At 45.3% G+C, this 27,666-nt stretch overlaps 1 protein-coding gene across 2 annotated transcripts in view; it reads left to right on the forward strand.

The window, feature by feature from the left end:
* The window catches only part of LOC120991847, a 43,770-nt gene extending 16,330 nt beyond the window's left edge, over positions 1–27,440 (forward strand). The window contains exons 2-4 of one of the 2 annotated variants that reach the window (XM_040420599.1): positions 24,923–25,054; positions 26,049–26,488; positions 27,372–27,440. In XM_040420599.1, coding sequence (XP_040276533.1) covers positions 24,923–25,054; positions 26,049–26,488; positions 27,372–27,389 — 590 coding nt within the window. In that variant the 3' untranslated portion in view covers positions 27,390–27,440. Of the gene's footprint in view, positions 1–24,922; positions 25,055–26,048; positions 26,765–27,371 lie in introns of those variants that run through there. The other variant, XM_040420598.1, reaches the window with a different exon arrangement.
* The last annotated feature ends 226 nt before the right edge of the window (positions 27,441–27,666 follow it).

A 27,666-nucleotide genomic window follows, 5' to 3' on the forward strand; every position in this document is an offset into this window, starting at 1 on the left:
TATATACAGTATACTGTTCTCTGTAGTATATATACAGTATACTGTCCTCTGTAGTATATATACAGTATACTGTCCTCTGTAGTATATATACAGTATACTGTCCTCTGAAGTATATATATATACAGTATACTGTCCTCTGTAGAATATATACAGTATACTGTCCTCTGTAGTATATATACAGTATACTGTCCTCTGTATTATATATGCAGCATACAATCCTCTGTAGTATATATACAGTATACTGTCCTCTGTAGTATATATACAGTATTCTGTCCTCTATAGTATATATACAGTATACTGTCCTCTGTAGTATATATACAGTATTCTGTCCTCTATAGTATATATACAGTATACTGTCCTCTGTAGTATATATACAGTATACTGTCCTCTGTAGTATATATATATACAGTATAGTGTCCTCTGTAGTATATATACAGTATACTGTCCTCTGTAGTATATATACAGTATACTGTCCTCTGTAGTATATATACAGTATACTGTCCTCTGTAGTATATATACAGTATACTGTCCTCTATAGTATATATACAGTATACTGTCCTCTGTAGTATATATACAGTATTCTGTCCTCTATAGTATATATACAGTATACTGTCCTCTGTAGTATATATACAGTATACTGTCCTCTGTAGTATATATATACAGTATACTGTCCTCTATAGTATATATACAGTATACTGCCCTCTGTAGTATATATATACAGTATACTGTCCTCTGTATAATATATATACAGTATACTGTCCTCTGTAGTATATATATATACAGTATACTGTCCTCTGTAGAATATATACAGTATACTGTCCTCTGTAGTATATATACAGTATACTCTCCTCTGTAGTGTATATATACAGTATACTGTCCTCTGTAGTATATATACAGTATTCTGTCCTCTATAGTATATATACAGTATACTGCCCTCTGTAGTATATATACAGTATACTGTCCACTGCAGTATATATATACAGTATACTGTCCTCTGTAGTATATATACAGTATACTGTCCTCTGTAGTATATATACAGTATTCTGTCCTCTATAGTATATATACAGTATACTGTCCTCTGTAGTATATATATACAGTATACTGTCCTCTGTAGTATATATACAGTATACTGCCCTCTGTAGTATATATACAGTATACTGCCCTCTGAAGTATATATACAGTATACTGTCCTCTGTAGTATACATACAGTATAATGTCCTCTGTAGTATATATACAGTATACTGTCCTCTGTAGTATATATACAGTATACTGCCCTCTGTAGTATATATACAGTATACTGTTCTCTATAGTATATATACAGTATACTGTCCTCTGTAGTATATATATACAGTATACTGTCCTCTGTAGTATATATACAGTATACTGTCCTCTGTAGTATATATACAGTATACTGTCCTCTGTAGTATATATACAGTATACTGCCCTCTGAAGTATATATATAGTATACTGTCCTCTGTAGTATATATATACAGTATACTGTCCTCTGTAGTATATATACAGTATACTGCCCTCTGTAGTATATATACAGTATACTGCCCTCTGAAGTATATATACAGTATACTGTCCTCTGTAGTATATATACAGTATACTGCCCTCTGTAGTATATATACAGTATACTGCCCTCTGAAGTATATATACAGTATACTGTCCTCTGTAGTATATATACACAGTATACTGTCCTCTGTAGTATATATACAGTATACTGCCCTCTGAAGTATATATACAGTATACTGTCCTCTGTAGTATATATACACAGTATACTGTCCTCTGTAGTATATATACAGTGTACTGTCCTCTGTAGTATATATATACAGTATATTGTCCTCTGTAGTATATATACAGTATACTGCCCTCTGTAGTATATTTACAGTATACTGTCCTCTGTAGTATATATACAGTATACTGCCCTCTGAAGTATATATACAGTATACTGTCCTCTGTAGTATATATACAGTATACTGCCCTCTGTAGTATATATACAGTATACTGTCCTCTGTAGTATATATACAGTATACTGCACTCTGTAGTATATATACAGTATACTGCCCTCTGTAGTATATATACAGTATACTGTCCTCTGTAGTATATATACAGTATACTGTTCTCTGTAGTATATATACAGTATACTGCCCTCTGTAGTATATATACAGTATACTGTCCTCTGTCGTATATATATACAGTATACTGTCCTCTGTAGTATATATACAGTATACTGTCCTCTGTAGTATATATACAGTATACTGCCCTCTGTAGTATATATACAGTATACTGCCCTCTGTAGTATATACAGTATACTGTCCTCTGTAGTATATATACAGTATACTGCCCTCTGTAGTATATATAAAGTATACTGCCCTCTGTAGTATATATACAGTATACTGTCCTCTGTAGTATATATATATACAGTATACTGCCCTCTGTAGTATATATACAGTATACTGTCCTCTGTCGTATATATATATACAGTATACTGTCCTCTGTAGTATATATACAGTATACAGTCCTCTGTAGTGTATATACTGTCCTCTGTAGTATATATACAGTATACTGTCCTCTGTAGTATATATATACAGTATACTGTCCTCTGTAGTGTGTATACTGTCCTCTGTAGTATATATACAGTATACTGCCCTCTGAAGTATATATACAGTATACTGTCCTCTGTAGTATATATACAGTATACTGCCCTCTGAAATATATACAGTATACTGCCCTCTGAAGTATATATACAGTATACCGTCCTCTGTAGTATATATATACAGTATACTGTCCTCTGTAGTATATATACAGTATACTGTCCTCTGTAGTATATATACAGTATACTGTCCTCTGTAGTATATATAGTATACTGCCCTCTGTAGTATATATACAGTACACTGTCCTCTGTAGTATATATACAGTATACTGTCCTCTGTAGTATATATACAGTATACTGTCCTCTGTAGTATATATACAGTATACTGTCCTCTGTAGTATATATACAGTATAGTGTCCTCTGTAGTACATATACAGTATACTGTCCTCTGTAGTATATATATACAGTATACTGTCCTCTGTAGTATATATACAGTATACTGTCCTCTGTAGTATATATACAGTATACTGTCCTCTGTAGTATATATACAGTATACTGTCCTCTGTAGTATATATACAGTATACTGTCCTTTGCAGTATATATATACAGTATCCTGTCCTCTGTAGTGTATATACAGTATACTGTCCTTTGTAGTATATATACAGTATACCGTCCTCTGTAGTATATATACAGTATACTGTCCTCTGCAGTATATATATACAGTATACCGTCCTCTGTAGTATATATACAGTGTACTGTCCTCTGTAGTATATATACAGTATACTGTCCTCTGCAGTATATATATACAGTATCCTGTCCTCTGTAGTGTATATACAGTATACTGTCCTTTGTAGTATATATACAGTATACCGTCCTCTGTAGTATATATACAGTATACTGTCCTCTGCAGTATATATATACAGTATACCGTCCTCTGTAGTATATATACAGTATACCGTCCTTTGTAGTATATATACAGTATACTGTCCTCTATAGTATATATATACAGTATACTGTCCTCCGTAGTATATATACAGTATACTGTCCTCTGTCGGATATATATACAGTATACTGTCCTCTGTAGTATATATACAGTATACTGTCCTCTGTAGTATATATACAGTATACTGTCCTCTGCAGTATATATATACAGTATACCGTCCTCTGTAGTATATATACAGTATACTGTGCTCTGTAGTATATATACAGTATACTGTCCTCTGTAGTATATATACTGTGTACTGTCCTCTGTAGTATATATACAGTATACTGTCCTCTGTAGTATATATACAGTATACTGTCCTCTGTAGTATATATACAGTATACTGTCCTTTGTAGTATATATACAGTATACTGCCCTCTGTAGTATATATACAGTATACTGTCCTCTGTAGTATATATACAGTATACTGCCCTCTGAAGTATATATACAGTATACTGTCCTCTGTAGTATATATACAGTATACTGTCCTCTGTAGTATATATACAGTATACTGCCCTCTGTAGTATATATACAATATACTGTCCTCTGTAATATATATACAGTATACTGCCCTCTGTAGTATATATACAGTATACTGTCCTCTGTAATATATATACAGTATACTGCCCTCTGAAGTATATATACAGTATACTGTCCTCTGTAGTATATATACAGTATACTGTCCTCTGTAGTATATATACAGTATACTGTCCTCTGTAGTATATATACAGTATACTGCCCTCTGTAGTATATATACAGTATACTGCCCTTTGTAGTATATATACAGTATACTGTCCTCTGTCGTATATATATATACAGTATACTGTCCTCTGAAGTATATATACAGTATACTGTCCTCTGTAGTATATATACAGTATACTGCCCTCTGTAGTATATATACAGTATACTGCCCTCTGTAGTCTATATACAGTATACTGTCCTCTGTAGTATATATACAGTATACTGCCCTCTGTAGTATATATACAGTATACTGTCCTCTGTCGTATATATATACAGTATACTGTCCTCTGTAGTATATATACAGTATACTGTCCTCTGTAGTATATATACAGTATACTGCCCTCTGTAGTATATATACAGTATACTGCCCTCTGTAGTATATATATAGTATACTGTCCTCTGTAGTATATATACAGTATACTGTCCTCTGTAGTATATATATATACAGTATACTGTCCTCTGTAGTATATATACAGTATACTGTCCTCTGTAGTATATATACAGTATACTGCCCTCTGTAGTATATATATACAGTATACTGCCCTCTGTAGTATATATACAGTATACTGCCCTCTGTAGTATATACAGTATACTGTCCTCTGTAGTATATATACAGTATACTGCCCTCTGTAGTATATATACAGTATACTGCCCTCTGTAGTATATATACAGTATACTGTCCTCTGTCGTATATATATACAGTATACTGTCCTCTGTAGTATATATACAGTATACTGTCCTCTGTAGTGTATATACAGTATACTGCCCTCTGAAGTATATATACAGTATACTGCCCTCTGAAGTATATATACAGTGTACTGTCCTCTGAAGTATATATACAGTATACTGTCCTCTGTCGTATATATATACAGTATACTGTCCTCTGTAGTATATATACAGTATACTGTCCTCTGTAGTATATATACAGTATACTGTCCTCTGTAGTATATATACAGTATACTGTCCTCTGTAGTATATACACAGTATACTGTCCTCTGTAGTATATATACAGTATACTGTCCTCTGTAGTATATATATACAGTATACTGTCCTCTGTATTATATATACAGTGTACTGTCCTCTGTAGTATATATACAGTATACTGTCCTCTGTAGTATATATACAGTATACTGTCCTCTGTAGTATATATACAGTATACTGTCCTCTGTAGTATATATACAGTATACTGTCCTCTGTAGTATATATACAGTATACTGCCCTCTGAAGTATATATACAGTATACTGTCCTCTGTAGTATATATACAGTATACTGTCCTCTGTAGTATATATACAGTATACTGTCCTCTGTAGTATATATACAGTATACTGTCCTCTGTAGTATATATACAGTATACTGTCCTCTGTCGTATATATATACAGTATACTGTCCTCTGTAGTATATATACAGTATACTGTCCTCTGTAGTATATATACAGTATACTGCCCTCTGAAGTATATATACAGTATACTGTCCTCTGTAGTATATATACAGTATACTGCCCTCTGAAGTATATATACAGTATACTGTCCACTGTAGTATATATACAGTATACTGTCCTCTGTAGTATATATGCAGTATACTGTCCTCTGTAGTATATATACAGTATACTGTCCACTGTAGTATATATACAGTATACTGTCCTCTGTAGTATATATGCAGTATACTGTCCTCTGTAGTATATATACAGTATACTGTCCACTGTAGTATATATACAGTATACTGTCCTCTGTAGTATATATACAGTATACTGTCCTCTGTAGTATATATGCAGTATACTGTCCTCTGTATTATATATATGCAGTATACTGTCCTCTGTAGTATATATATACAGTATACTGTCCTCTGTAGTATATATAAAGTATACTGTCCTCTGTAGTATATATGCAGTATACTGTCCTCTGTAGTATATATACAGTATACTGTCCTCTGTAGTATATATACAGCATACTGTCCTCTGTAGTATATATACAGTATACTGTTCTCTATAGTATATATACAGTATACGGTCCTCTGTAGTATATATACAGTATACTGTCCTCTGTAGTATATATATACAGTATACTGTCCTCTGTAGTATATATACAGTATACTATCCTCTGTAGTATGTATATACAGTATACTGTCCTCTGTAGTATATATACAGTATACTGTCCTCTGTAGTATATATGCAGTATACTGTCCTGTGTAGTATATATACAGTATACTGTCCTCTGTAGTATATATACAGCATACTGTCCTCTGTAGTATATATACAGTATACTGTTCTCTATAGTATATATACAGTATACTGTCCTCTGTAGTATATATACAGTATACTGTCCTCTGTAGTATATATACAGTATACTGTCCTCTGTAGTATATATATACAGTATACTGTCCTCTGTAGTATATATACAGTATACTATCCTCTGTAGTATGTATATACAGTATACTGTCCTCTGTAGTATATATACAGTATACTGTCCTCTGTAGTATATATGCAGTATACTGTCCTGTGTAGTATATATACAGTATACTGTCCTCTGTAGTATATATACAGCATACTGTCCTCTGTAGTATATATACAGTATACTGTTCTCTATAGTATATATACAGTATACTGTCCTCTGTAGTATATATACAGTATACTGTCCTCTGTAGTATATATGCAGTATACTGTCCTCTGTAGTATATATACTGTATACTGTCCTCTGTAGTATATATACAGCATACTGTCCTCTGTAGTATATATACAGTATACTGTTCTCTATAGTATATATACAGTATACTGTCCTCTGTAGTATATATACAGTATACTGTCCTCTGTAGTATATATGCAGTATACTGTCCTCTGTAGTATATATACTGTATACTGTCCTCTGTAGTATATATACAGTATACGGCCCTCTGTAGTATATATATACAGTATACTGTCCTCTGTAGTATATATACAGTATACTGTCCTCTGTAGTGTATATACAGTATACTGCCCTCTGAAGTATATATACAGTATACTGCCCTCTGAAGTATATATACAGTGTACTGTCCTCTGAAGTATATATACAGTATACTGTCCTCTGTCGTATATATATACAGTATACTGTCCTCTGTAGTATATATACAGTATACTGTCCTCTGTAGTATATATACAGTATACTGTCCTCTGTAGTATATATACAGTATACTGTCCTCTGTAGTATATACACAGTATACTGTCCTCTGTAGTATATATACAGTATACTGTCCTCTGTAGTATATATATACAGTATACTGTCCTCTGTATTATATATACACAGTGTACTGTCCTCTGTAGTATATATACAGTATACTGTCCTCTGTAGTATATATACAGTATACTGTCCTCTGTAGTATATATACAGTATACTGTCCTCTGTAGTATATATACAGTATACTGCCCTCTGAAGTATATATACAGTATACTGTCCTCTGTAGTATATATACAGTATACTGTCCTCTGTAGTATATATACAGTATACTGTCCTCTGTAGTATATATACAGTATACTGTCCTCTGTAGTATATATACAGTATACTGTCCTCTGTCGTATATATATACAGTATACTGTCCTCTGTAGTATATATACAGTATACTGTCCTCTGTAGTATATATACAGTATACTGCCCTCTGAAGTATATATACAGTATACTGTCCTCTGTAGTATATATACAGTATACTGCCCTCTGAAGTATATATACAGTATACTGTCCACTGTAGTATATATACAGTATACTGTCCTCTGTAGTATATATGCAGTATACTGTCCTCTGTAGTATATATACAGTATACTGTCCACTGTAGTATATATACAGTATACTGTCCTCTGTAGTATATATGCAGTATACTGTCCTCTGTAGTATATATACAGTATACTGTCCACTGTAGTATATATACAGTATACTGTCCTCTGTAGTATATATACAGTATACTGTCCTCTGTAGTATATATGCAGTATACTGTCCTCTGTAGTATATATATACAGTATACTGTCCTCTGTAGTATATATAAAGTATACTGTCCTCTGTAGTATATATGCAGTATACTGTCCTCTGTAGTATATATACAGTATACTGTCCTCTGTAGTATATATACAGCATACTGTCCTCTGTAGTATATATACAGTATACTGTTCTCTATAGTATATATACAGTATACGGTCCTCTGTAGTATATATACAGTATACTGTCCTCTGTAGTATATATATACAGTATACTGTCCTCTGTATTATATATACAGTATACTATCCTCTGTAGTATGTATATACAGTATACTGTCCTCTGTAGTATATATACAGTATACTGTCCTCTGTAGTATATATGCAGTATACTGTCCTGTGTAGTATATATACAGTATACTGTCCTCTGTAGTATATATACAGCATACTGTCCTCTGTAGTATATATACAGTATACTGTTCTCTATAGTATATATACAGTATACTGTCCTCTGTAGTATATATACAGTATACTGTCCTCTGTAGTATATATACAGTATACTGTCCTCTGTAGTATATATATACAGTATACTGTCCTCTGTAGTATATATACAGTATACTATCCTCTGTAGTATGTATATACAGTATACTGTCCTCTGTAGTATATATACAGTATACTGTCCTCTGTAGTATATATGCAGTATACTGTCCTGTGTAGTATATATACAGTATACTGTCCTCTGTAGTATATATACAGCATACTGTCCTCTGTAGTATATATACAGTATACTGTTCTCTATAGTATATATACAGTATACTGTCCTCTGTAGTATATATACAGTATACTGTCCTCTGTAGTATATATGCAGTATACTGTCCTCTGTAGTATATATACTGTATACTGTCCTCTGTAGTATATATACAGTATACTGTCCTCTTCAGTGTTAATTACTTTACACAGTTTAGTGTCATCTGCAAAAATTGATACTTTACTCTGCAAGCCTTCTACAAGATCATTAATAAATATATTGAAGAGATTAGGGCCCAATACTGACCCCTGAGGTACCCCACTAGTGACAATGACCCCTCCAGTACTGACCCCTGAGGTACCCCACTAGTGACAGTGACCCCTCCAGTACTGACCCCTGAGGTACCCCACTAGTGACAGTGACCCCTCCAGTACTGACCCCTGAGGTACTCCACTAGTGACAGTGACCCCTCCAATACTGACCCCTGAGGTACCCCACTAGTGACAGTGACCCAATCTGAGTGTGTACCATTAATAACCACCCTCTGTTTTCTATCCCTCAGCCAGTTACTTACCCACTTACAGACGTTTTCTCCCAGTCCGAGCATTCTCATTTTATATACTAACCTTTTATGTGGTACAGTGTCAGATGCTTTGGAGAAGTCCAGATACACGACATCCATTGATTCACCGTTATACAGTGATATGGACCATGCTGGTATAACCTCGGTATCTTCTGTAACGATGATCGAGCATGTTTGGCCGAACACCAGGTATTCGAGTGTCCTGCTTTGCAGCCAGTAAACATGCTGGGAGGTACTGGCACGCACTGTAATGCTGTAGCCATGTTGGTTACTGGCATTACAGTGATTGGCTGGCCGGAACGCGTCATCGGTGCTATATAGCACCCAATGACGCGTGTTCGGCTCAGCCTTAGTCAGGGAGAGCTGCGCTGAGGAAGGGACAGAGAGTGTAGGGAGCGATTTAAGAACATTGTTACCCCAAAAACTTTTCAGAGACCCAAAAGTCCTTATAAGGACTATTGTGTGTGGCAGCAATATCTATTTTCAGTGCATCCTCATCCTGTGCTAAATAGAGTACAATAGTTAGGCCGCTGCAGACAGCGACATTACCTGTGCCACATCTCCAGTGTAAAGTGTTTGCAATGGCCAGGATACGGGTTGGTAAAGTTCTGTATTTGTCGTGACGCCAATTGCAGCGTGCACAGGGTACTACCCCAGGGCCCTTCCAAGGTGTTATAACGCACGTCCCAGATTAGGAATGCCAGAGTGGTGTAATGGCCTATAATGTCTCTATAGGGCGGTGATAATTGTGTCAATGGTGTCTCCTACCTGGGTACGGCCGGACTCCTGGCTCACTTACAATAAATTTGAGTGTAGTGATAGTAGGAGTAATAGAGGAATTTTGCAGCAGAAATTATGTTCAGACCTTTAGATGAAGTTCAAACGTTTCTTTACTGAAGATAACTTCTATCCAAGCAGTAAACAGCTTTGGTCTCTGGTCCCAGCAGGTTTTTAGCAATTATTGGCAGGAATAAATACTTCTGCACTTTAAATGTGGAGCTTGCAGGATAAGTCGTCTGCTTGGTAGCTCTGTAATTGTGGCAGGAACTAATCTTCTGCACTTTTCTTTAACTTCTGCTTTGTGGGAACAGACTAGCTGAGGAGGAATAGGCTTCTCCTAGGTCTCTGGACTTATCTCTCAGATGATTTCTCAGGGGATGCTTTCTTCCTGGAACTCTGGAGGTTGTCTGTAGTTTTCTGCTTCTTCATCCAGCTGAGCTGAAGGAGCTCAGACTGGGAATATGACTAAGTCTCTGTCACCGTCAGTTCTGTGAGAAGATCTGGCAGACGTTCTTCTCTACCTTTTGTATGATGTTCTTTGTTTTGGTTTCACTTTCTCATCTCCTTTCCTTCTGCCAGGTGTCACTTATTTCGACTAATCGTCTTCCTTTATAATCCCTCCCGTTACCCATTCCTTCCCGTCCTTGGACGCATCTGTCCATGGACTTCATTACGGACCTGCCTCGTTCCTCGGGGAAGACTGTGATTCTGGTGGTAGTGGACCGTTTTAGCAAAATGGCGCATTTCATTCCCTTCCCTGGGTTACCCAATGCTAAAACGCTGGCGCAAGCGTTTGTTGATCATATTGTTAAATTGCATGGCATTCCTTCAGACATCGTTTCTGATAGGGGCACGCAATTTGTTTCCAGATTCTGGAAGGCCTTCGGTTCTCGCTTGGGGGTTCGGTTGTGCTCGGATCGGCTCATGATGAGAGGGTCCCCTACCTAAGCCTATACTCCCCCCCCTACCTAGAAGCAGCAGAGTTATGCCGGAACTGCTTATCGAAGGGTAGCCTAAAGGGGGTCACACCAATGATGAGTCCTGAGAAGAAGGGAGGGCTTCTGGGTGGGTCGAAAGCATTCGAACCGACAAGTGGGGGCAGGAGAGCCAGGTTTAAATAATTAAAGCCCCGCCTCCCCTCACACAAACACGGCACTCTTAATTGCCTACCACTTGTGCTCGGATCGGCTCATGATGAGAGGGTCCCCTACATAAGCCTATACTCCACCCCCCCAACCTAGAAGCAGCAGAGTTATGCCGGAACTGCTTATCGAAGGGTAGCCTAAAGGGGCCAAAAGAACCATGCATAGGAGTTTGAAAAGACTTTGATAACAGAAACTACAAAACCAAAACTCGAAAGCAAGTGACATTTCGTATTAAGGATCCGGGATATAACGCATGGAACACGCGGAACTGCGACGACCTAACCGTTTGATGACATGTACTGGCACCTTATGCATGGACGCCGCAGCTGCCGCGCCCATGCGGAAGGAATGTCCTGTGCTCCAGAGAGGACCGACCCCTGAACCTGTCAACTAAACCCGAATGTACCTAAGAAAGGCCGCGGTGGTTAGCCGGGCATTGCCTAGTTCGAGTACGGGAGAACATGCCGGCTTGGACTAAATACTACGCAGCCAAGCCTCCAAGGCCTGCACCGGACACCATCTGCTGTCCGTGGGAAAGTATCTGACCGCCACCGATTCCCCCGGCCGTGACGTCTTGGACGAGGCCAAGGTGAGGACATAGATAGACCCGCGCCGGATGAGCTGACCTTTCCGCAAGCACCCAGCCAGCGTATTGGTGCCCATGAGCTCGCCTGACCTGAGGAATTCATGGAAGGCCAGGTACCAGGCTGTTTATACCAGAGCGCTAACCAGCAGCCCGAACGGTTTACCCTGCAGTTTGTCTGTCACGGCCTGAACAAGCTACCGGTAAATGGCTGACGCACATGTCGTTTCACAACAGACATCTTGCGCAAACCCTTCAACGCCGCTTTGATCGGTTGGGCGGAGAAGAGTGACGGTAGGTCCGGATGTAGCATGTACCAATGGTGCTGAATACCTGCCAGGTATAGTTAACAATGCTATAGGACAGGTTTAATTGAGAGTGGCAAAAACCCCGACAAAGCCCAATAGGTGAATGATAGCGGCCGGGTAGGTGTTCTCATATCTCTGAAACAGGCGCCAAGCTGTCTTGTAAGCCCTCAGAGTATTACTGGCCAAGGAATTGGCCATCAGTCTCTTAGCTATGGTGAGATGAGAGACTAGTCCCAGCGCAGCTGGGCCTGGTGAGGAATCTTTTTTTTTTTTCCTCCATGCGTGAGAGACTCTAATGGCGGAGTCATCTGTGTAAACCTAAAGCGGAGAAGCCATGGGCGAGAGACTCAGATGGCGGAGCCATACGCGAGAGACTGATGGCGGAGCCATGCGTGAGAGACTAATGGCGGAGTCATATGTGTAAACCTAAACCGGAGATGCTCTTCGTGAGAGACTAATGGCGGAGTCATATGTGTAAACCTAAAACGGAGAAGCCATGCGTGAGAGACTAATGGCGGAGTCATATGTGTAAACCTAAAACGGAGAAGCCATGCGTGAGAGACTCTAATGGTGGAGTCATATGTGTAAAACTAAAACGGAGAAGCCATGCGTGAGAGACTCTAATGGCGGAGTCATGTGTGTAAACCTAAAACGGAGAAGTCGTGCGTGAGAGACTCTAATGGCGGAGTCACCTGTGTAAACCTAAAGCAGAGAAGCCATGGGCGAGAGACTAATGGCGGAGCCATGCGCGAGAGACTAATGGTGGAGTCATATGTGTAAAACTAAAAAGGAGAAGCCATGCGTGAGAGCCTCTAATGGCGGAGTCATCTGTGTAAACCTAAAGCAGAGAAGCCATGCGTGAGAGACTAATGGCGGAGTCATATGTGTAAAACTAAAACGGAGAAGCCATGCGTGAGAGCCTCTAACGGCGGAGTCATCTGTGTAAACCTAAAGCAGAGAAGCCATGCGCGAGAGACTAATGGCGGAGCCATGCGTGAGAGACTCAGATGGCGGAGTCATATGTGTAACTAAAACGGAGAAGCCATACGTGAGAGCCTCTAATGGCGGAGTCATATGTGTAAACCTAAAAAAGAGAAGCCATACGTGAGAGCCTCTAATGGCGGAGTCATCTGTGTAAACCTAAAGCAGAGAAGCCATGCGCGAGAGACTAATGGCGGAGCCATGCGTGAGAGACTCAGATGGCGGAGTCATATGTGTAACTAAAATGGAGAAGCCATGCGTGAGAGCCTCTAATGGCGGAGTCATATGTGTAAAACTAACGCGGAGAAGCCATGTGTGAGAGACTCTAATGGCGGAGTCATATGTGTAACCTAAAACGGAGAAGCAATGCATGAGAGACTCAGATGGCGGAGTCGTATGTGTAAACCTAAAACGGAGAAGCCATGCACGAGAGACTCTAATGGAGGAGTCATATGTTTAACCTAAAACGGGGAAGCCATGCGCGAGAGACTCCGATTTTTATTTTATTTTATTTTTTATACTATAAACCACTTAAGCAGCTCCCATATGGGCACAGCTCTGAGTACGAGCATGAAGAGCATGGTATAACGCAGGTCATCTGCACGGACTAACTAACATCCTGTGCCTAAATAACCCCCTTGGAACCTTATGTACGGCCAGCAGCAGGAAGCCAGCCACCGCCTATGATCTGCTCCCACTGACCGAGCCTAGTACTCCTTCCCCTGATCCCTGCCTACCTAACGGCCCGGCGGCCCGTGCCAGACTTTATTGAAGATGAGGAGCCTTTACCCCCAGCCGCGCGGGGAGCTCACGCTGCTTCCTGGCAGAATGCACCAGTGCGGGGGAGCCCCCCCCCCCTCAGCTAGGGCCGCCCCACCGCCGGCTGGACACTCGTACCGCGTGGGGAGCAGCGCCGCTCCCTGGCAATGTGCACCGGATCAGAGGGAGCCCTTCCTTTACCGTGGGCCCTGGCCCCCGCTGGTTTGAATCGTGTGCCGTGTGAGGAGCCGCACAGCTTCCTGGCATTGTGCGCCGGTGCGGGAGTGCCCCCCCTCACCTAGGGGCTGGTTGTTGTGACTGGAACCCGCTGGGAGACTGAAGCCTGACCGGACCTACCTGTGACCGTGAAGGATGACCTCTCAGGCCGTGGCTGACCCGCGTGCGTAGACGTGACGCAACTACCCGTAGATGTCCACCCAGTGCCTGTAGTCAACGGGAGTGTGACCGAGTCTGTGGATGTGACCGACTAGCCCCTGTAGTCGTGAGGGGACCCTACATCGAGAGTAGCGGTAACGGACCATCGCCTGTAGACGTGGTAGTATTACGTCACGAGTCTGTTGACATGAGACTAATGCCTGCAGTCGTAGCCGGTCTTAATAATGAGTCTGTAGTCGTAACGGATTTGTGCCTGCAGTCGTGGCAGGGCTTTAGAGCAGGTCTGTAGTCATGACAGACTGACGCCTGCAGTCGTGGCAGGACTTTATAACGAGTCTGTAGTCGTGACAGACTGATGCCTGCAGTCGTGGCAGGGCTTTATAACGGGTCTGTAGTTGTGACAGACTGATGCCTGCAGTCGTGGCAGGGCTTTATAACGGGTCTGTAGTCGTGACAGACTGATGCCTGCAGTCGTGGCAGGACTTTATAACGAGTCTGTAGTCGTGACAGACTGATGCCTGCAGTCGTGGCAGGGCTTTATAACGGGTCTGTAGTTGTGACAGACTGATGCCTGCAGTCGTGGCAGGGCTTTATAACGGGTCTGTAGTCGTGACAGACTGATGCCTGCAGTCGTGGCAGGACTTTATAACGAGTCTGTAGTCGTGACAGACTGACGCCTGCAGTCGTGGCAGGGCTTTATAACGAGTCTGTAGTCGTGACAGACCTGGCAAAGCAAAATTTCTATCTAAATAATTATTATTATTTTATTTTTATTTATTTATTAATTTTTTAAACTTCCCACCAAAGGCCACGACTGTAGGCGCCACCCTGCAAGACATGCGCCAGTGGCCTGGGCATTGATAGGCCACCATACCCATTCCCCCAAGCCCACGCAGGAGTAAAAGAGGGGGTTGGCCCACGCATGCGCACCACACCTGACTCACCTAGCGGCCATGACAGCCACAAACCCCACAGTATCGCAAGTAGCCAACCACCTGTGGACCTGAATAAACAAGGACAGACATGTGAGTGAGCGAACCCCGGCTGAGTGACCCTTCACCCACGCAACCGCTCCCTAGCTAACCACCGGTTTGTCGCGGCTGCGCCCAAAACCGACCCACTGACTCCCGACGTACTGTATGGGCTTATGGGCGGCCAGGCTGCGTGCGCAAGGCGAAGTGGCCATCCCCCTTCCTTGAACCCTCTTTTTATTTAATACTTAAAACTTTTTTTTTTTTTTTTTCGGACGCCTGCCTTAGTGCCTAGCCACTGGTGCTGAGCAAGGAGCCCAGCACCTGGACTGCAGTGCCAGCATGGCCTGTAGGTGTCGCCCTCTCTTAGACCAGAACCTGCTGGAGCGCCGAAGGCCAGTGAGCCGCACTGTGGAGCCGATGGCCGGCATGACCGATGTGCTGCGCGCGATGGTATGAGAGCGGGAGTGTGACTCGCCGCAGCGGAGCCACAGGTGAGGGGTGACTGAGGAGGCTATTGCACCGTTAGCCTGGGGGACGCTGCATGTGAGCGGGGGAGCCTTAAACCGGATCGGAAAGTGCGGGCAGTCCCAGGTGCGGCTGGGGACAGACGGCAACGCTCGGCCGCGTAACATGACATAAATAAACGAGACGGGTGGGCATCCCTCCGACCTACCTATACTCCGCAGCGATGAGCCCGACGCAGCCGACCACACGAATTAACAACGAGACATGCGACCTTTCTGGAAGGACAGCCAACCCACGAGCCGATTCGAAAGCATTCGAACCGACAAGTGGGGGCAGGAGAGCCAGGTTTAAATAATTAAAGCCCCGCCTCCCCTCACACAAACACGGCACTCTTAATTGCCTACCACTTGTCATTCTCTTCTGCTTTTCACCCGCAGTCGAATGGTCAGACCGAACGCGTCAATCAGAATCTGGAGACATATCTGCGCTGTTTTGTGGCAGAGAATCAGGAGGATTGGTGTTCTTTTTTGTCCCTTGCTGAGTTTGCATTAAATAACCGTCGTCAGGAGTCCTCTGATAAGTCACCATTTTTTGGTGCATATGGGTTTCATCCGCAGTTTGGGACATTCTCTGGAGAGGGGTCTTCTAGTTTACCTGATGAAGAGAGATTTTCCTCGTCTTTGTCATTTATTTGGCAAAAGATTCAGGGTAATCTGAAGAGGATGAGTGAGAGATATAAGCGTGTGGAAGATAAGAGACGTGTGCCTGGTCCGGACCTGAATGTGGGTGATCTGGTGTGGTTGTCTACAAAGAATATCAAACTGAAGGTTCCCTCCTGAAAGTTGGGTCCTAAGTTTATTGGGCCTTACAAGATCTTGTCCGTCATCAATCCCGTTGCCTTCCGTCTTGATCTTCCTCAGATATGGAAGATCCATAATGTTTTTCACAAGTCTCTATTAAAACCTTATGTCCAAACCACTGTACCCTCCTCTTTGCCTCCTCCTCCGATTATTGTTGATGGTAATCTTGATTTTCAGGTCTCTAGGATTGTGGATTCTTGCATTATCCGCGGTTCTCTTCAGTACCTCGTTCATTGGGAGGGTTATGGTCCTGAGGAGAGGATGTGGGTCCCAGTGGCATGCAATCGTCTACCATACAGACCCTTGCATGTGCATAGCAGTCAGGGAGAGCTCTTAGGGTTTTATAGGGCTCACCTATAAGATCCTTAGTTTGGGATCAAGCCAGTCGCTCATTTATTTATATGTTCCAGCTATCTGCTAACTTCATCCGTGACAGTCTCAGACCGAGACTTGGTCCTTGCTGTCTCCCCTATGCAGGGGGTAACTAAATCTGGTTATAACTGTTTTTTCCCTCCCTTGCTGCAGGAAGACGGAATCCTCCACTTCTATTCAGCAGGGGGCCAGAATAGAACAGGATTGTTCCACTCTCAACTGCCATAACATTAAAACTATGATGCTGCCACCTGCTGGTATACCAGGAAAATGACTTGAACAATGGTATTTAATATGGTTTTAAATACACATTTGTGAAGGCATAATATAAATTACATCAGATGACAGTGTAAAAGCTCTTAGAAGATAGTAGCAGGGTAGAGGCGTGCAGTAACATACATGTGCGCATCCAAAAAATATCTGTGACATCCAGTGTACTTTTTCCATAGACAGTGTCCGCTGCGGACAGTGACATTTGCCGCGCCACATCTCCAGAGTAAAGTGTGCACTGAAAAAATGTATCTGTGACTGTGTACTTTTTACGTAGACAGTGACATTACCGGTGGTACCTCTCCTGTATAACGTTTCCTCATCACAAATACCTTTTTAAATTTGTTTGCGCATACACTTCCAAATCCTACGCTACTGTACGTGTGACGTACTTTCAAGCATATATAACATTTAATATGAAGAAGGCGAGCAGTAAGGGACAGGGAAGTGGCCTTGCTGCTGATGGTGCACGCAGAGGCAGTGGCCCTGGGCGCATTGAAGCTGTGCCTGCTGCCAGAGCACAAGAAAAACAATCATCCATGATACCTCGCTTCATGTCCCAGTTTGCAGGGCGGCGCAGGTCACCACTTCTCAAAGTCAGATCAGTGAGACCGGGTGATTGGTTGGATTGCAGCAGATAATGCTTCCAGTCGGTTAAGCACCACCCTATCTTCCACCAAAACTCCTTTTTCCCACCATGGAGAGTCTGGCCAAACAAGTGATCACACACTCGGATAATCCGAGGAGCTCTTTTCATCGCCATTCCTTGATTTGGCCCTCTCGCCAAGCACGCTTGAAGAGGGACAGATCTTGTGCTCTGATTCCCAAACTCTTGAGCATCCACAAGCACAAGAAGATGACGGTGGGGAACGGCAATTACTGTTTAATGAGGTGGATGATGATGAGACACAGTTGCCAATAAGTCCACGGCAATTAGTGTCTCAAGAGGTTTATGAAGAGGATGAGAAACAGTTGTCAATCACTGAGGTTGTGGTTAGGTCAACAAGTCAGGAGGATGAGCAGAGTGATTAATTGGAAGAGGAGGTGGTGGACGATGAGGTCACTGACCCAACCTGGGAAGGTGGAAAGCCGAGTGAGGACAGCAGTACAGAGGGGGAGAGATCTGCATGACCGCAACTGGCTGGAAGAGGCACCAAACAGGGCCGCAACTGTTACACGGAGCACCCCTTTGCGGAAATCTTCCTTGCCAAGTGGTAGGTGTTCCACAGTCTGGTGATTTTGTGAGGAAAGTGCAGACGACAAAAGAATAGTAGTTTGCAACCTGTGCCATACCAAAATGAGCCGGGGCGTGAACACTAGCAACCCCATCACCACCAGCATGATCCGCCACAAGGCATCCAAGCACAGTAATAAGTGGGCCGAACGCCTGGGTCCACAATCAGTGTCTGCGGTTCACTCCACTGCCTCCTCTTCCCCTCTGTTACGTGCTGACCAATCCCCTGTCGCAGGCGCAGGCCCAGATACCTCCCGCCCTGCACCTGGACCTTCGCAAGCACCGTGTCACATCGCAGCGTACAGATGTCCTTACCCCAGGCCTTTGAATGCAAGCACAAATACCTAGCCACCCACCCACAGGCCATAGCACTAACTGCGCAGCTTTCCAAATTACTGGCCATAGAAATGTTGCCATTTAGGCTTGTGGACACTGAGGCCTGATGTCGGCGGCCGCCCCTCATTACGCAGTCCCCAGCCGCCACTATTTTTCAAGGTGTGCCGTGCCCGCCTTACACCAACATGTGTCCCATAACATCACCCGTGCCCTGACCAACACAGTTACTGGGAAGGTCCACTTAATCACGGACACATCGACAAGTGCATTCGGCCAGGGACGCTACATTTCCCTGACCGCACACTGGGTGAATGTTGTGTAGGCCGGGAGTGAGTCGTACCCTGGGATGGCACAGGTGCTACAGACGCCAAGGATTGCGTGCCCTACATCGATCAGGGTTTCTGCCAGCACCTACGTTAGTGGCTGCAACCCCCCTTCTCCGCCTCCACCTCTGAATTCTCATCTTGCAGCACCAGTCAGCCATCAGTCAGTAGCTGGAAGCAGTGTAGCACTGCAGTGGGGAAGTGGCAACAGGCCGTGCTGAAGCTGATATGCTTAGGGGACAAACAGCACACCGCCGCAGAGTTGTGGCAGGGGATAAGAGACCAGACTGAGCTGTGGCTCTCGTCACTCAACCTACAACCAGGCATGGTTGTGTCTGATAATAGGCGTAACTTGGTGGCGGCTTTGGAGCTCGGCAAGCTGACACACATCCCATGCGTAGCCCACGTCTTAAACTTAGTGGTTCAGCGGTTTTTCAAAACCTAACCCAATTTGCCTGAGCTACTGGTGAAGGTGCGCCGCGTGTGTGCCCATTTCTGCAAGTCATTGACAGCTTTAGCCGGTCTGTCAACGCTTCAGCAGCGTTTAAAAATTGCCAGCTCACCGGCTGTTGTGCGACGTGAGCACGTGCTGGAACTCCACGTTCCACATGTTGGCCAGGCTTTGTGAGCAGCAGAGGGCAGTAGTGGAATACCAGCTGCAACATGGCCGTCGCCTTTCCAGTCCGCTTCCGCTATTCACAAGCGAGGAGTGGGCATGGATGTCTGACCTCTGTGAGGTTTTAAGAAACTTTGAGGAATCAACACAGATCGTGAGCGGCGATAACGCTATTATCAGCGTAACCATCCCACTTCTGTGTCTACTCAAACGCTCGCTGCTCACAATGAATGACGACGCTTTGCATGTGGAAGAGGTGGAAATGGGGGAACACAGTACACAGGGTGATAGCCAGACCACCCTCAGTTCATCTTCTCAGCTCGAATTGGACGATGAAGAGGAGGAGCAGGAGACGATTGCCTCCGCTACAGAGGGTAGTACTCATGGAAGTTTAATTCCATCTGTTCTGCGTGGGTGGGCAGAAGAGGAGGAAGAGGATGAGGAGATGGACAGTCATCCTCCTGATGACGACAGCGAAGTCTTGCAGGTTGGTACTCTGGCACACATGGCTGACTTCATGTTAGGCTGCCTTTACAGCGACCCGTGAGTTATACACATTTTAGACAACACCGATTACTGGTTGTTCAACCTTCTCGGCCCCAGGTACAAAGAGAACTTCTCATCTCTCATTCCTGTGGTGGAGAGGACGAGCAAAATGGTGCAATACCAGAAGGTCCTTATTGAAAAATTGCTTAAAAAAATTTCTATCTGACAACACTGGCGGCAGAGTTCGTTGTTCCTTGGGCAACCGAGGAGAGGAGACAAGGGGAAAACACAGCAGTTCCAACAGAGGCAGGGCAACACTCTCCAAAGCCAGGGACAGTTTCATGACACTCCACCAGCACCCTGATGCGTGGCCTAGTGTCACAAGGAGGGAAAAATTTTGGAAGATGGTGAAGGAGTACATAGCAGACCATGTTAGCGTCCTCAATAATCCCTCTGTGCCTTACAACTACTGGGTGTCCAAGCTGGACACGTGCCACGAACTGGTGCTCTACGCCTTGGAGGTGCTGGCCTGCCCTGCCGCCAGCGTTTTGTCCAAGCGGGTATTTAGTGCTGCTAGTGGCATAATAATTGATAAGCGTATTCGCCTGTCAACTGAAAATGCTGACAGGTTGACTTATAAAAATTAACAAAGCCTGGATTGACCATGACTTCTCGACTCCACCAGAGGAAAGCTGATGATCATAAAGGCACTTTAAATGTGTTGTTTATAAGGTACTGAATACACTGTATTCCCATGCACCCCTTCCACCACAAAAAAAGGGTATATGGTTGAATCTGGCAAGCGCCCGACTTCTAGGGAGGGTGCTTAGGGACTGGTGGCCCCCTTTTCCCTTTCCTAGCCGTGGAAGATACAGCACCTTGACGGTTGCTTTTAGGGACTGAAGGGTTAAGGGGATGTGTGGCACGTCACGGAGGGACGAGTTAGTGATGTCCCCTCCCTCTAGCAGGGTATATAGCCCCCTCCTCGGCTGCTGCACTTCCTCTTTGCAGCGGAAGCCGTGTTGGTAAGGTCGGCTGTCTGTGAGGAAATGTCCGCAAGGGATGCCTCCTTAAGGGAGGCCCTTCTGGCGAGTTTTTCGGAAGGGGGAGAGGGTTGGCTGCGCTCCTTTTTGAGCAGCCTTGGTTCCCCTCTGCCCCCTTCGGCTGTCGCGGTCAGTGGGGATGTGGCAGCGCTGCCGCAAGTGGCAGGCAGCGCCGTTACTTCTCCTGGAGGCCGGCGGTCTGCTCGGTGCACCCGCCCTCCCACCCGTTTAGGTCACAGCCCCCCCGCGCCCTCCCATAGAATAGGTAACACTCACCGGAGCTCCCGGTCCCGCGCGTGCGCTGTGCCGTCCGGCCGGGAGTCTTCTTCGGTGAGTCAATGCGCTTTGGCCCCGCCCCTTCCTGTTTCGTCACCTCCGGCTGCTCCGGAGTTAGCGCGTGCGTGGCAGGCGAGTTTGTTCAGCATAATGGGAGCACAAGGCAGCGTCGAGTCTTGTGACTCCCCACCGACCCCCCCTCTCTCCCAGCCCGCAGCGCAGGCTGCTATTATATATGAGGCCCCGGTGGGCACAGGTGCTGCCCCGAATGTGTTGAATGCCAATCAGGCTAGCTTTATGGGTCCTGCTCCTACCCTGGCGCCCCCCCTCCCTGCGATAGCTGGGCCTCCTCCTTTGCCATCCCAACCCCTACAGCTGCCTCAAACCCCCCCTGCAGTTGCAACCCCCCTGCACCCTCAGGCTCCCCTGCAGCTTCAAACTCCCTTGCAGCCTCAACCCCCCCTGCAACTTCCAACCCCTGGGGGCAGCGTTGGGTCACGCAGGCGTAGGGAAAGGTCGGGATCTTCATCATCATCCTCAGGCAGTAGGCGGCGGTACCGTCGCCATGCACGTAGGCGTCAATCCCGTCGCCGCTCCAGGGTCTCAGGTAGCAGCAGGCGTTCCAGATCCTCTAGATGGCGCTCACCGTCATCTTCGGATGGATCGACGGGCGCATCTGAGGAGTCTGGTCGGGCGACGGAGTCAAGAAGAAAGAGGCGGGTGCCTAGTCATACCTCCAGGGCCCCCAGCCTGGCTCCAGTGTCGGAACCCCGGATTGAGATCCCGGTACCCGGTCCTTCTCCGGTTTCAGCGACTGACGCACCTGGTGAGTACCATTATACCGGGGCATGGGGGGGAGGGGGGGTTGGTGGGGATGTGGAATCAGTGCTTAAAGCATTGCTTGCAAAGATGTCCCCGTCTCCTGCCCCGTCTCCTTCTTTATCACGCGCCCCAGTTTTAGCGGGGGTATATAAAGACTCTTTCTTTTGTGGTGTTAGCCCCCTGGGTTGTCACTTGGATGACGCTGCGAGAGAGAAAATATGGTCCAACCAATATATTGACATTTGGTCTCTTATATCGGTGGATCAGCATACGGTTGATAAGGAGAGGCGTTTTCCTGACAAGCCGTTTGACCGCAAGCCCAGGGTTGCTAAGACCATTAATAATTGGTTGCAAGCTTTTTCAGTATTGGGATGTATTATGGGTCAGCGTCACCCTGACCGTTGTTCTGAATTGTTTGTCTACCAAGATACCATTTATAGTGCTTATAGAGCTCATGGTGGTTCCGCTTGGTGGAGATATGATGAAGAATTTCGGCGGCGGTTGGCGTTACATCCGGAGGTAGCTTGGGGTGTCAAAGCAACTGATGTCTGGCTTCGCCTTATGGTGTCCCAGCGGCAGCCCCCCTTTCTTAGCGCGGCCACTGGTTCCGGAACAAGTGCTGGTCAGGGGCCAGTGGCCGTCCGCCGCCCAGGGGCATGCTGGCTTTTCAATGAAGGCCATTGCAAATATGCAGGTTTGTGCAAGTACAAGCACGAGTGCTCGGCATGTGGTGGCAGCCATGCCGCTAACCGGTGCTCTCGTCCCTCGTCTAGACCTTTCAAAACCCCTGCTTCGGGAGACCCCAAGGACCCCGGTGAGCGTAACAGAGATGTCCCCATGGCTAGACATTTACCCCAATAAGGCGGCTGCCTCACAGCTTCGGTTTGGTTTCACGTTTGGTTTCTTTATTCCTTTTGTCTTGAGCAGGTTTCCCGTTTTTTCCGATAATTTACGGTCTGCTAGGGAGCTCCCTGAGGTTCTTCGTGAGAAGTTGGGTAAGGAGGTATCTTTGGGTAGAGTCAAGGGTCCGTTTCAATCCCTGCCATTTCCTAACCTTAGAGTGTCCCCTTTGGGTATTGTCCCCAAAAAGGAACTTGGGAAGTTCCGCCTCATTCACCACTTATCCCACCCTAAGGGTTCGTCGGTGAATGATGCGATCCTGCCTGAGGAGTCCTCAGTGTCATATGTATCTTTTGATCGTGCGGTTTCTCTGGTTAGGACGGCTGGCCAGGGCGCCCTTTTGGCCAAGTCTGACATTGAATCGGCTTTTCGGCTCTTACCTGTTCACCCAGATTGTCATCATCTTCTCGGTTGTTCGTTTGATGGTCTGTATTATTACGATACTTGCCTTCCTATGGGGTGTTCTATTTCCTGCCATTATTTTGAGATGTTTGGTTCTTTTCTAGAATGGGTGGTCAGGTATGAGACGTTATCCTCATCGGTTATACACTATTTGGACGACTTTTTGTTTGTTTCCCAAGGATCGGGGGATGGTTGTCTTTTGCTACTCAACACGTTTTTGTCCTGTATGTCCAAGTTCGGTGTTCCCATATCAGCGGAAAAAACAGAGGGTCCTGTCACGTGTTTGTCTTTTTTGGGCATTGAGATCGATTCTGTTGATATGGTTTTTCGTTTACCCAGTGACAAGTTGCAGAAGTTGTTGTGTTTGATAGAGGGCTTCTTGGCAGTGAGTAAGGTGACTCTGCAGCAGCTTCAGTCATTGCTAGGTTTGCTCTGTTTTGCATGCCGGGTCATGCCCATGGGGCGGGTTTTTTCCAGGCGTTTGTCATTGGCTACTCGGGGGGCTAAGTCTCCTAATCACCGCATCCGCCTTACTAGGTCCCTGAAAGCCGACTTGCGGGTATGGCGGGAGTTTCTGCACTCGTACAATGGTCACACGTGTGTTATTTCTGAGGAGGTCCCTAATTCGGTTTTGTCCCTTTTTTCAGACGCATCTGGTTCCTGTGGTTTTGGCACAATTTTTGGTAAGGAGTGGTGCTCCGCCCCCTGGCCAGAGTGGTGGCGCTCTCATGGTCTTTGTAAGAATTTAACGCTGCTGGAATTGTTCCCTATTGTGGTTGCTGTGGAGATTTGGGGCCGCGAGCTTTCTAATCACCATGTTTGCTTCTGGTCTGATAACTTAGGTGCGGTCCATTGTATTAACCGCCTGTCATCTTCTTCTCTCCCGGTGATTGCGCTGTTGCGACATTTGGTATTGCGTTGTCTTGAGCATAATATCTATTTCAGGGCTCGACATGTTCCAGGTGTTGATAACAGTATTGCTGATGCTCTCTCCCGTTTTCGTTGGCAGGTATTTCGGGAGCTGCTTCCGAAAGCGGAGCACATCGGGAAGGAGTGTCCGGAGGACCTATGGCGTTTGGTGGCCACCAGCTGATGTCTCTGGTTGGGGCTTCGGTGTCGCCTGCGACCTGGCGGGGTTACGGTAAGGCATGGGACGACTGGTGGTCGGGTGTGGGTACCAGGGACGTTTCCACACAGGACTCCCTCCATCTGGAGGTTACGGTAGAGTGGTTGCTAAAGCTCAGATCCATGGGTGTATCTGCACCAGTTGCGCAGCGGCGGTTATCTGGGGTGGCCTTTTTCTTTCGCCTTCGTGGTTGGCCTGATGTCTCCAAGCATTTTATCATCAGGCAGGCTATGAAGGGCTGGAAGAAGGAATATGTTTTGAAGGATTGTCGCCGTCCTGTTTCTTTTAACCTGTTATGTAGGTTAGTTGAGGCTTGTTCGGGGGTGTGTACTTCAGTGTTTGAAGCAAAGCTGTTTTCGGCCTGTTTTAGTTTGGCCTTTTTTGCAGCTCTTCGGGTGGGTGAATTGCTCCCCCCTTCTGGTAAGAAGCCAGGGGGGTTGTTATCTCAGGATGTGGTCTGGGGGAATGGGGCGGTCAGGGTCCGTGTTCGCAGGTCTAAGACGGACCAGTTTGGCAGGGGGGCGTGGATCCCGCTTCACCAGGTTTCTGGTGTGGCTTGCCCGGTTCGTTTGGTCTCTGTTTACGGTGAGTCTCGCGTTGGTGGTGCTAATTTTTTCACTCATCTGGACACCTCCCCCTTGACAAAATTTCAGTTTGTATCTGTATTTCGCGCTTGCTTGTCACGGTTGGGATTCGAGCCGAAGGACTTTGGCACTCACTCGTTTCGCATTGGTGCGGCTACAGAGGCGGCCAGAGCCGGTTTGCCTGAGTCGGAGGTTATGCGCATTGGCAGGTGGCAGTCTGCCTGTTACGCCAGGTATATTAGGCCGGATCTCTTATAAAAAAAAAAAATAATAATTTTTTGCAGTAAATGGGTAAGTCATGCGGTGGTGTATGTGTGTGTTTCTTGTGTTTCAACCGGTGATGCAGGACAGGCACCAGTGGGCTTTTAGCGCGGGTTCGCAGCGTTATCATATGTTACTTTGGTACTAACTGTTTTCTCTTTTAGGTGTGGTGCGCCCGGCGGTCTGGTTGGTTGGCCACTCGTACATTTTCTGGGCGGCTCAAAGGGCGGAATGCAGGCCTGGCGGTCGGATGCTGGGATTCCGTGAAGTGGATGTATCCTGGAGGGGTATCCGTGGTCTTAAATGGTCACAGCTTCTTACTGAGGTGGTTGATATTGGTTTTCATTCCAGGGGTCCGGTAATTCTTGTCATTCATGCCGGTGGCAATGACCTGTGTCTATCACGCTTGGCTGAGCTCATGACCCTCATGCGCTCCGACATTGAGAGGTTCTCGTCCTTCTTTTCCGAGATGGTACTGGTGTGGTCCGAAATCATTCCCCGGGTGGTGTGGCACGGTGCCAGGGATGCCGAGGCTGCCGAGAAATGTAGGAGGACGGTCAATTCTCGCATGTCCCGGTTTGTTCGGTCCCGTGGTGGGATTGTGGTGAGACATCGCCAACTAGAAGGCGACAATAGATCCCTGATGAGGCCCGATGGAGTTCACTTGACTGAGATTGGGCTGGATATCTTTATTTCTGGCTTGCAGGATGGTATTGAGCAGGCCATGTTTTTGCTGGGTGGTGGTCGGAGCCCCGTGTAAGGCTGCGGGTCTCCTCCGTGGCGGCAATTGTTACAGCGGAGTTTTGGAAATGGCTGATGGCGTACTTGCCCGCCGGGAGACCGGCGGTTGGCATACCGCTCCAAGTTGTTATTTGGTTTTGCCGCATAAAATAAATAAGCTGTGGCCGATCATCACCCAGCTAAAAGGTTACCTGTTGTCCTGCGTTTTTATTGTATGGGGCAATTCTTAGGTAAGGGAAGCTTCAGGTAGGCAGAGGTGCCGGCCCGGTTCTTAGCTCTCCTTTGCCCTCTCCTGAATACCAGCAGTCTGGCAAGCGCCCGACTTCTAGGGAGGGTGCTTAGGGACTGGTGGCCCCCTTTTCCCTTTCCTAGCCGTGGAAGATACAGCACCTTGACGGTTGCTTTTAGGGACTGAAGGGTTAAGGGGATGTGTGGCACGTCACGGAGGGACGAGTTAGTGATGTCCCCTCCCTCTAGCAGGGTATATAGCCCCCTCCTCGGCTGCTGCACTTCCTCTTTGCAGCGGAAGCCGTGTTGCCCACCCTCCCGCCCTTGGATGGGTGTGTTAGCGGAGAGTTTACTTTAAAACATTACAAAAAAAAAAAAAAAAAAAAGGGGAAAGTTGAGATATAAGAGGAAGATGAGATAAATGAAGGTGAAAGGAATGACGAGGTATAAGGTTTAGTTTATGTAGATGTTAAACCTGTTACCATGTTTGAGTTATTTACATTGTCTTCTCTTTTAAGAAGGGCGATTTGATTTGAGAAATGAAGTCACAGCTGGCGGCAATTGTTACAGCGGAGTTTTGGAAATGGCTGATGGCGTACTTGCCCGCCGGGAGACCGGCGGTTGGCATACCGCTCCAAGTTGTTATTTGGTTTTGCCGCATAAAATAAATAAGCTGTGGCCGATCATCACCCAGCTAAAAGGTTACCTGTTGTCCTGCGTTTTTATTGTATGGGGCAATTCTTAGGTAAGGGAAGCTTCAGGTAGGCAGAGGTGCCGGCCCGGTTCTTAGCTCTCCTTTGCCCTCTCCTGAAT

This window comes from Bufo bufo, chromosome 2, assembly GCF_905171765.1.
Source record: "Bufo bufo chromosome 2, aBufBuf1.1, whole genome shotgun sequence".
Taxonomy (NCBI): domain Eukaryota; kingdom Metazoa; phylum Chordata; class Amphibia; order Anura; family Bufonidae; genus Bufo; species Bufo bufo.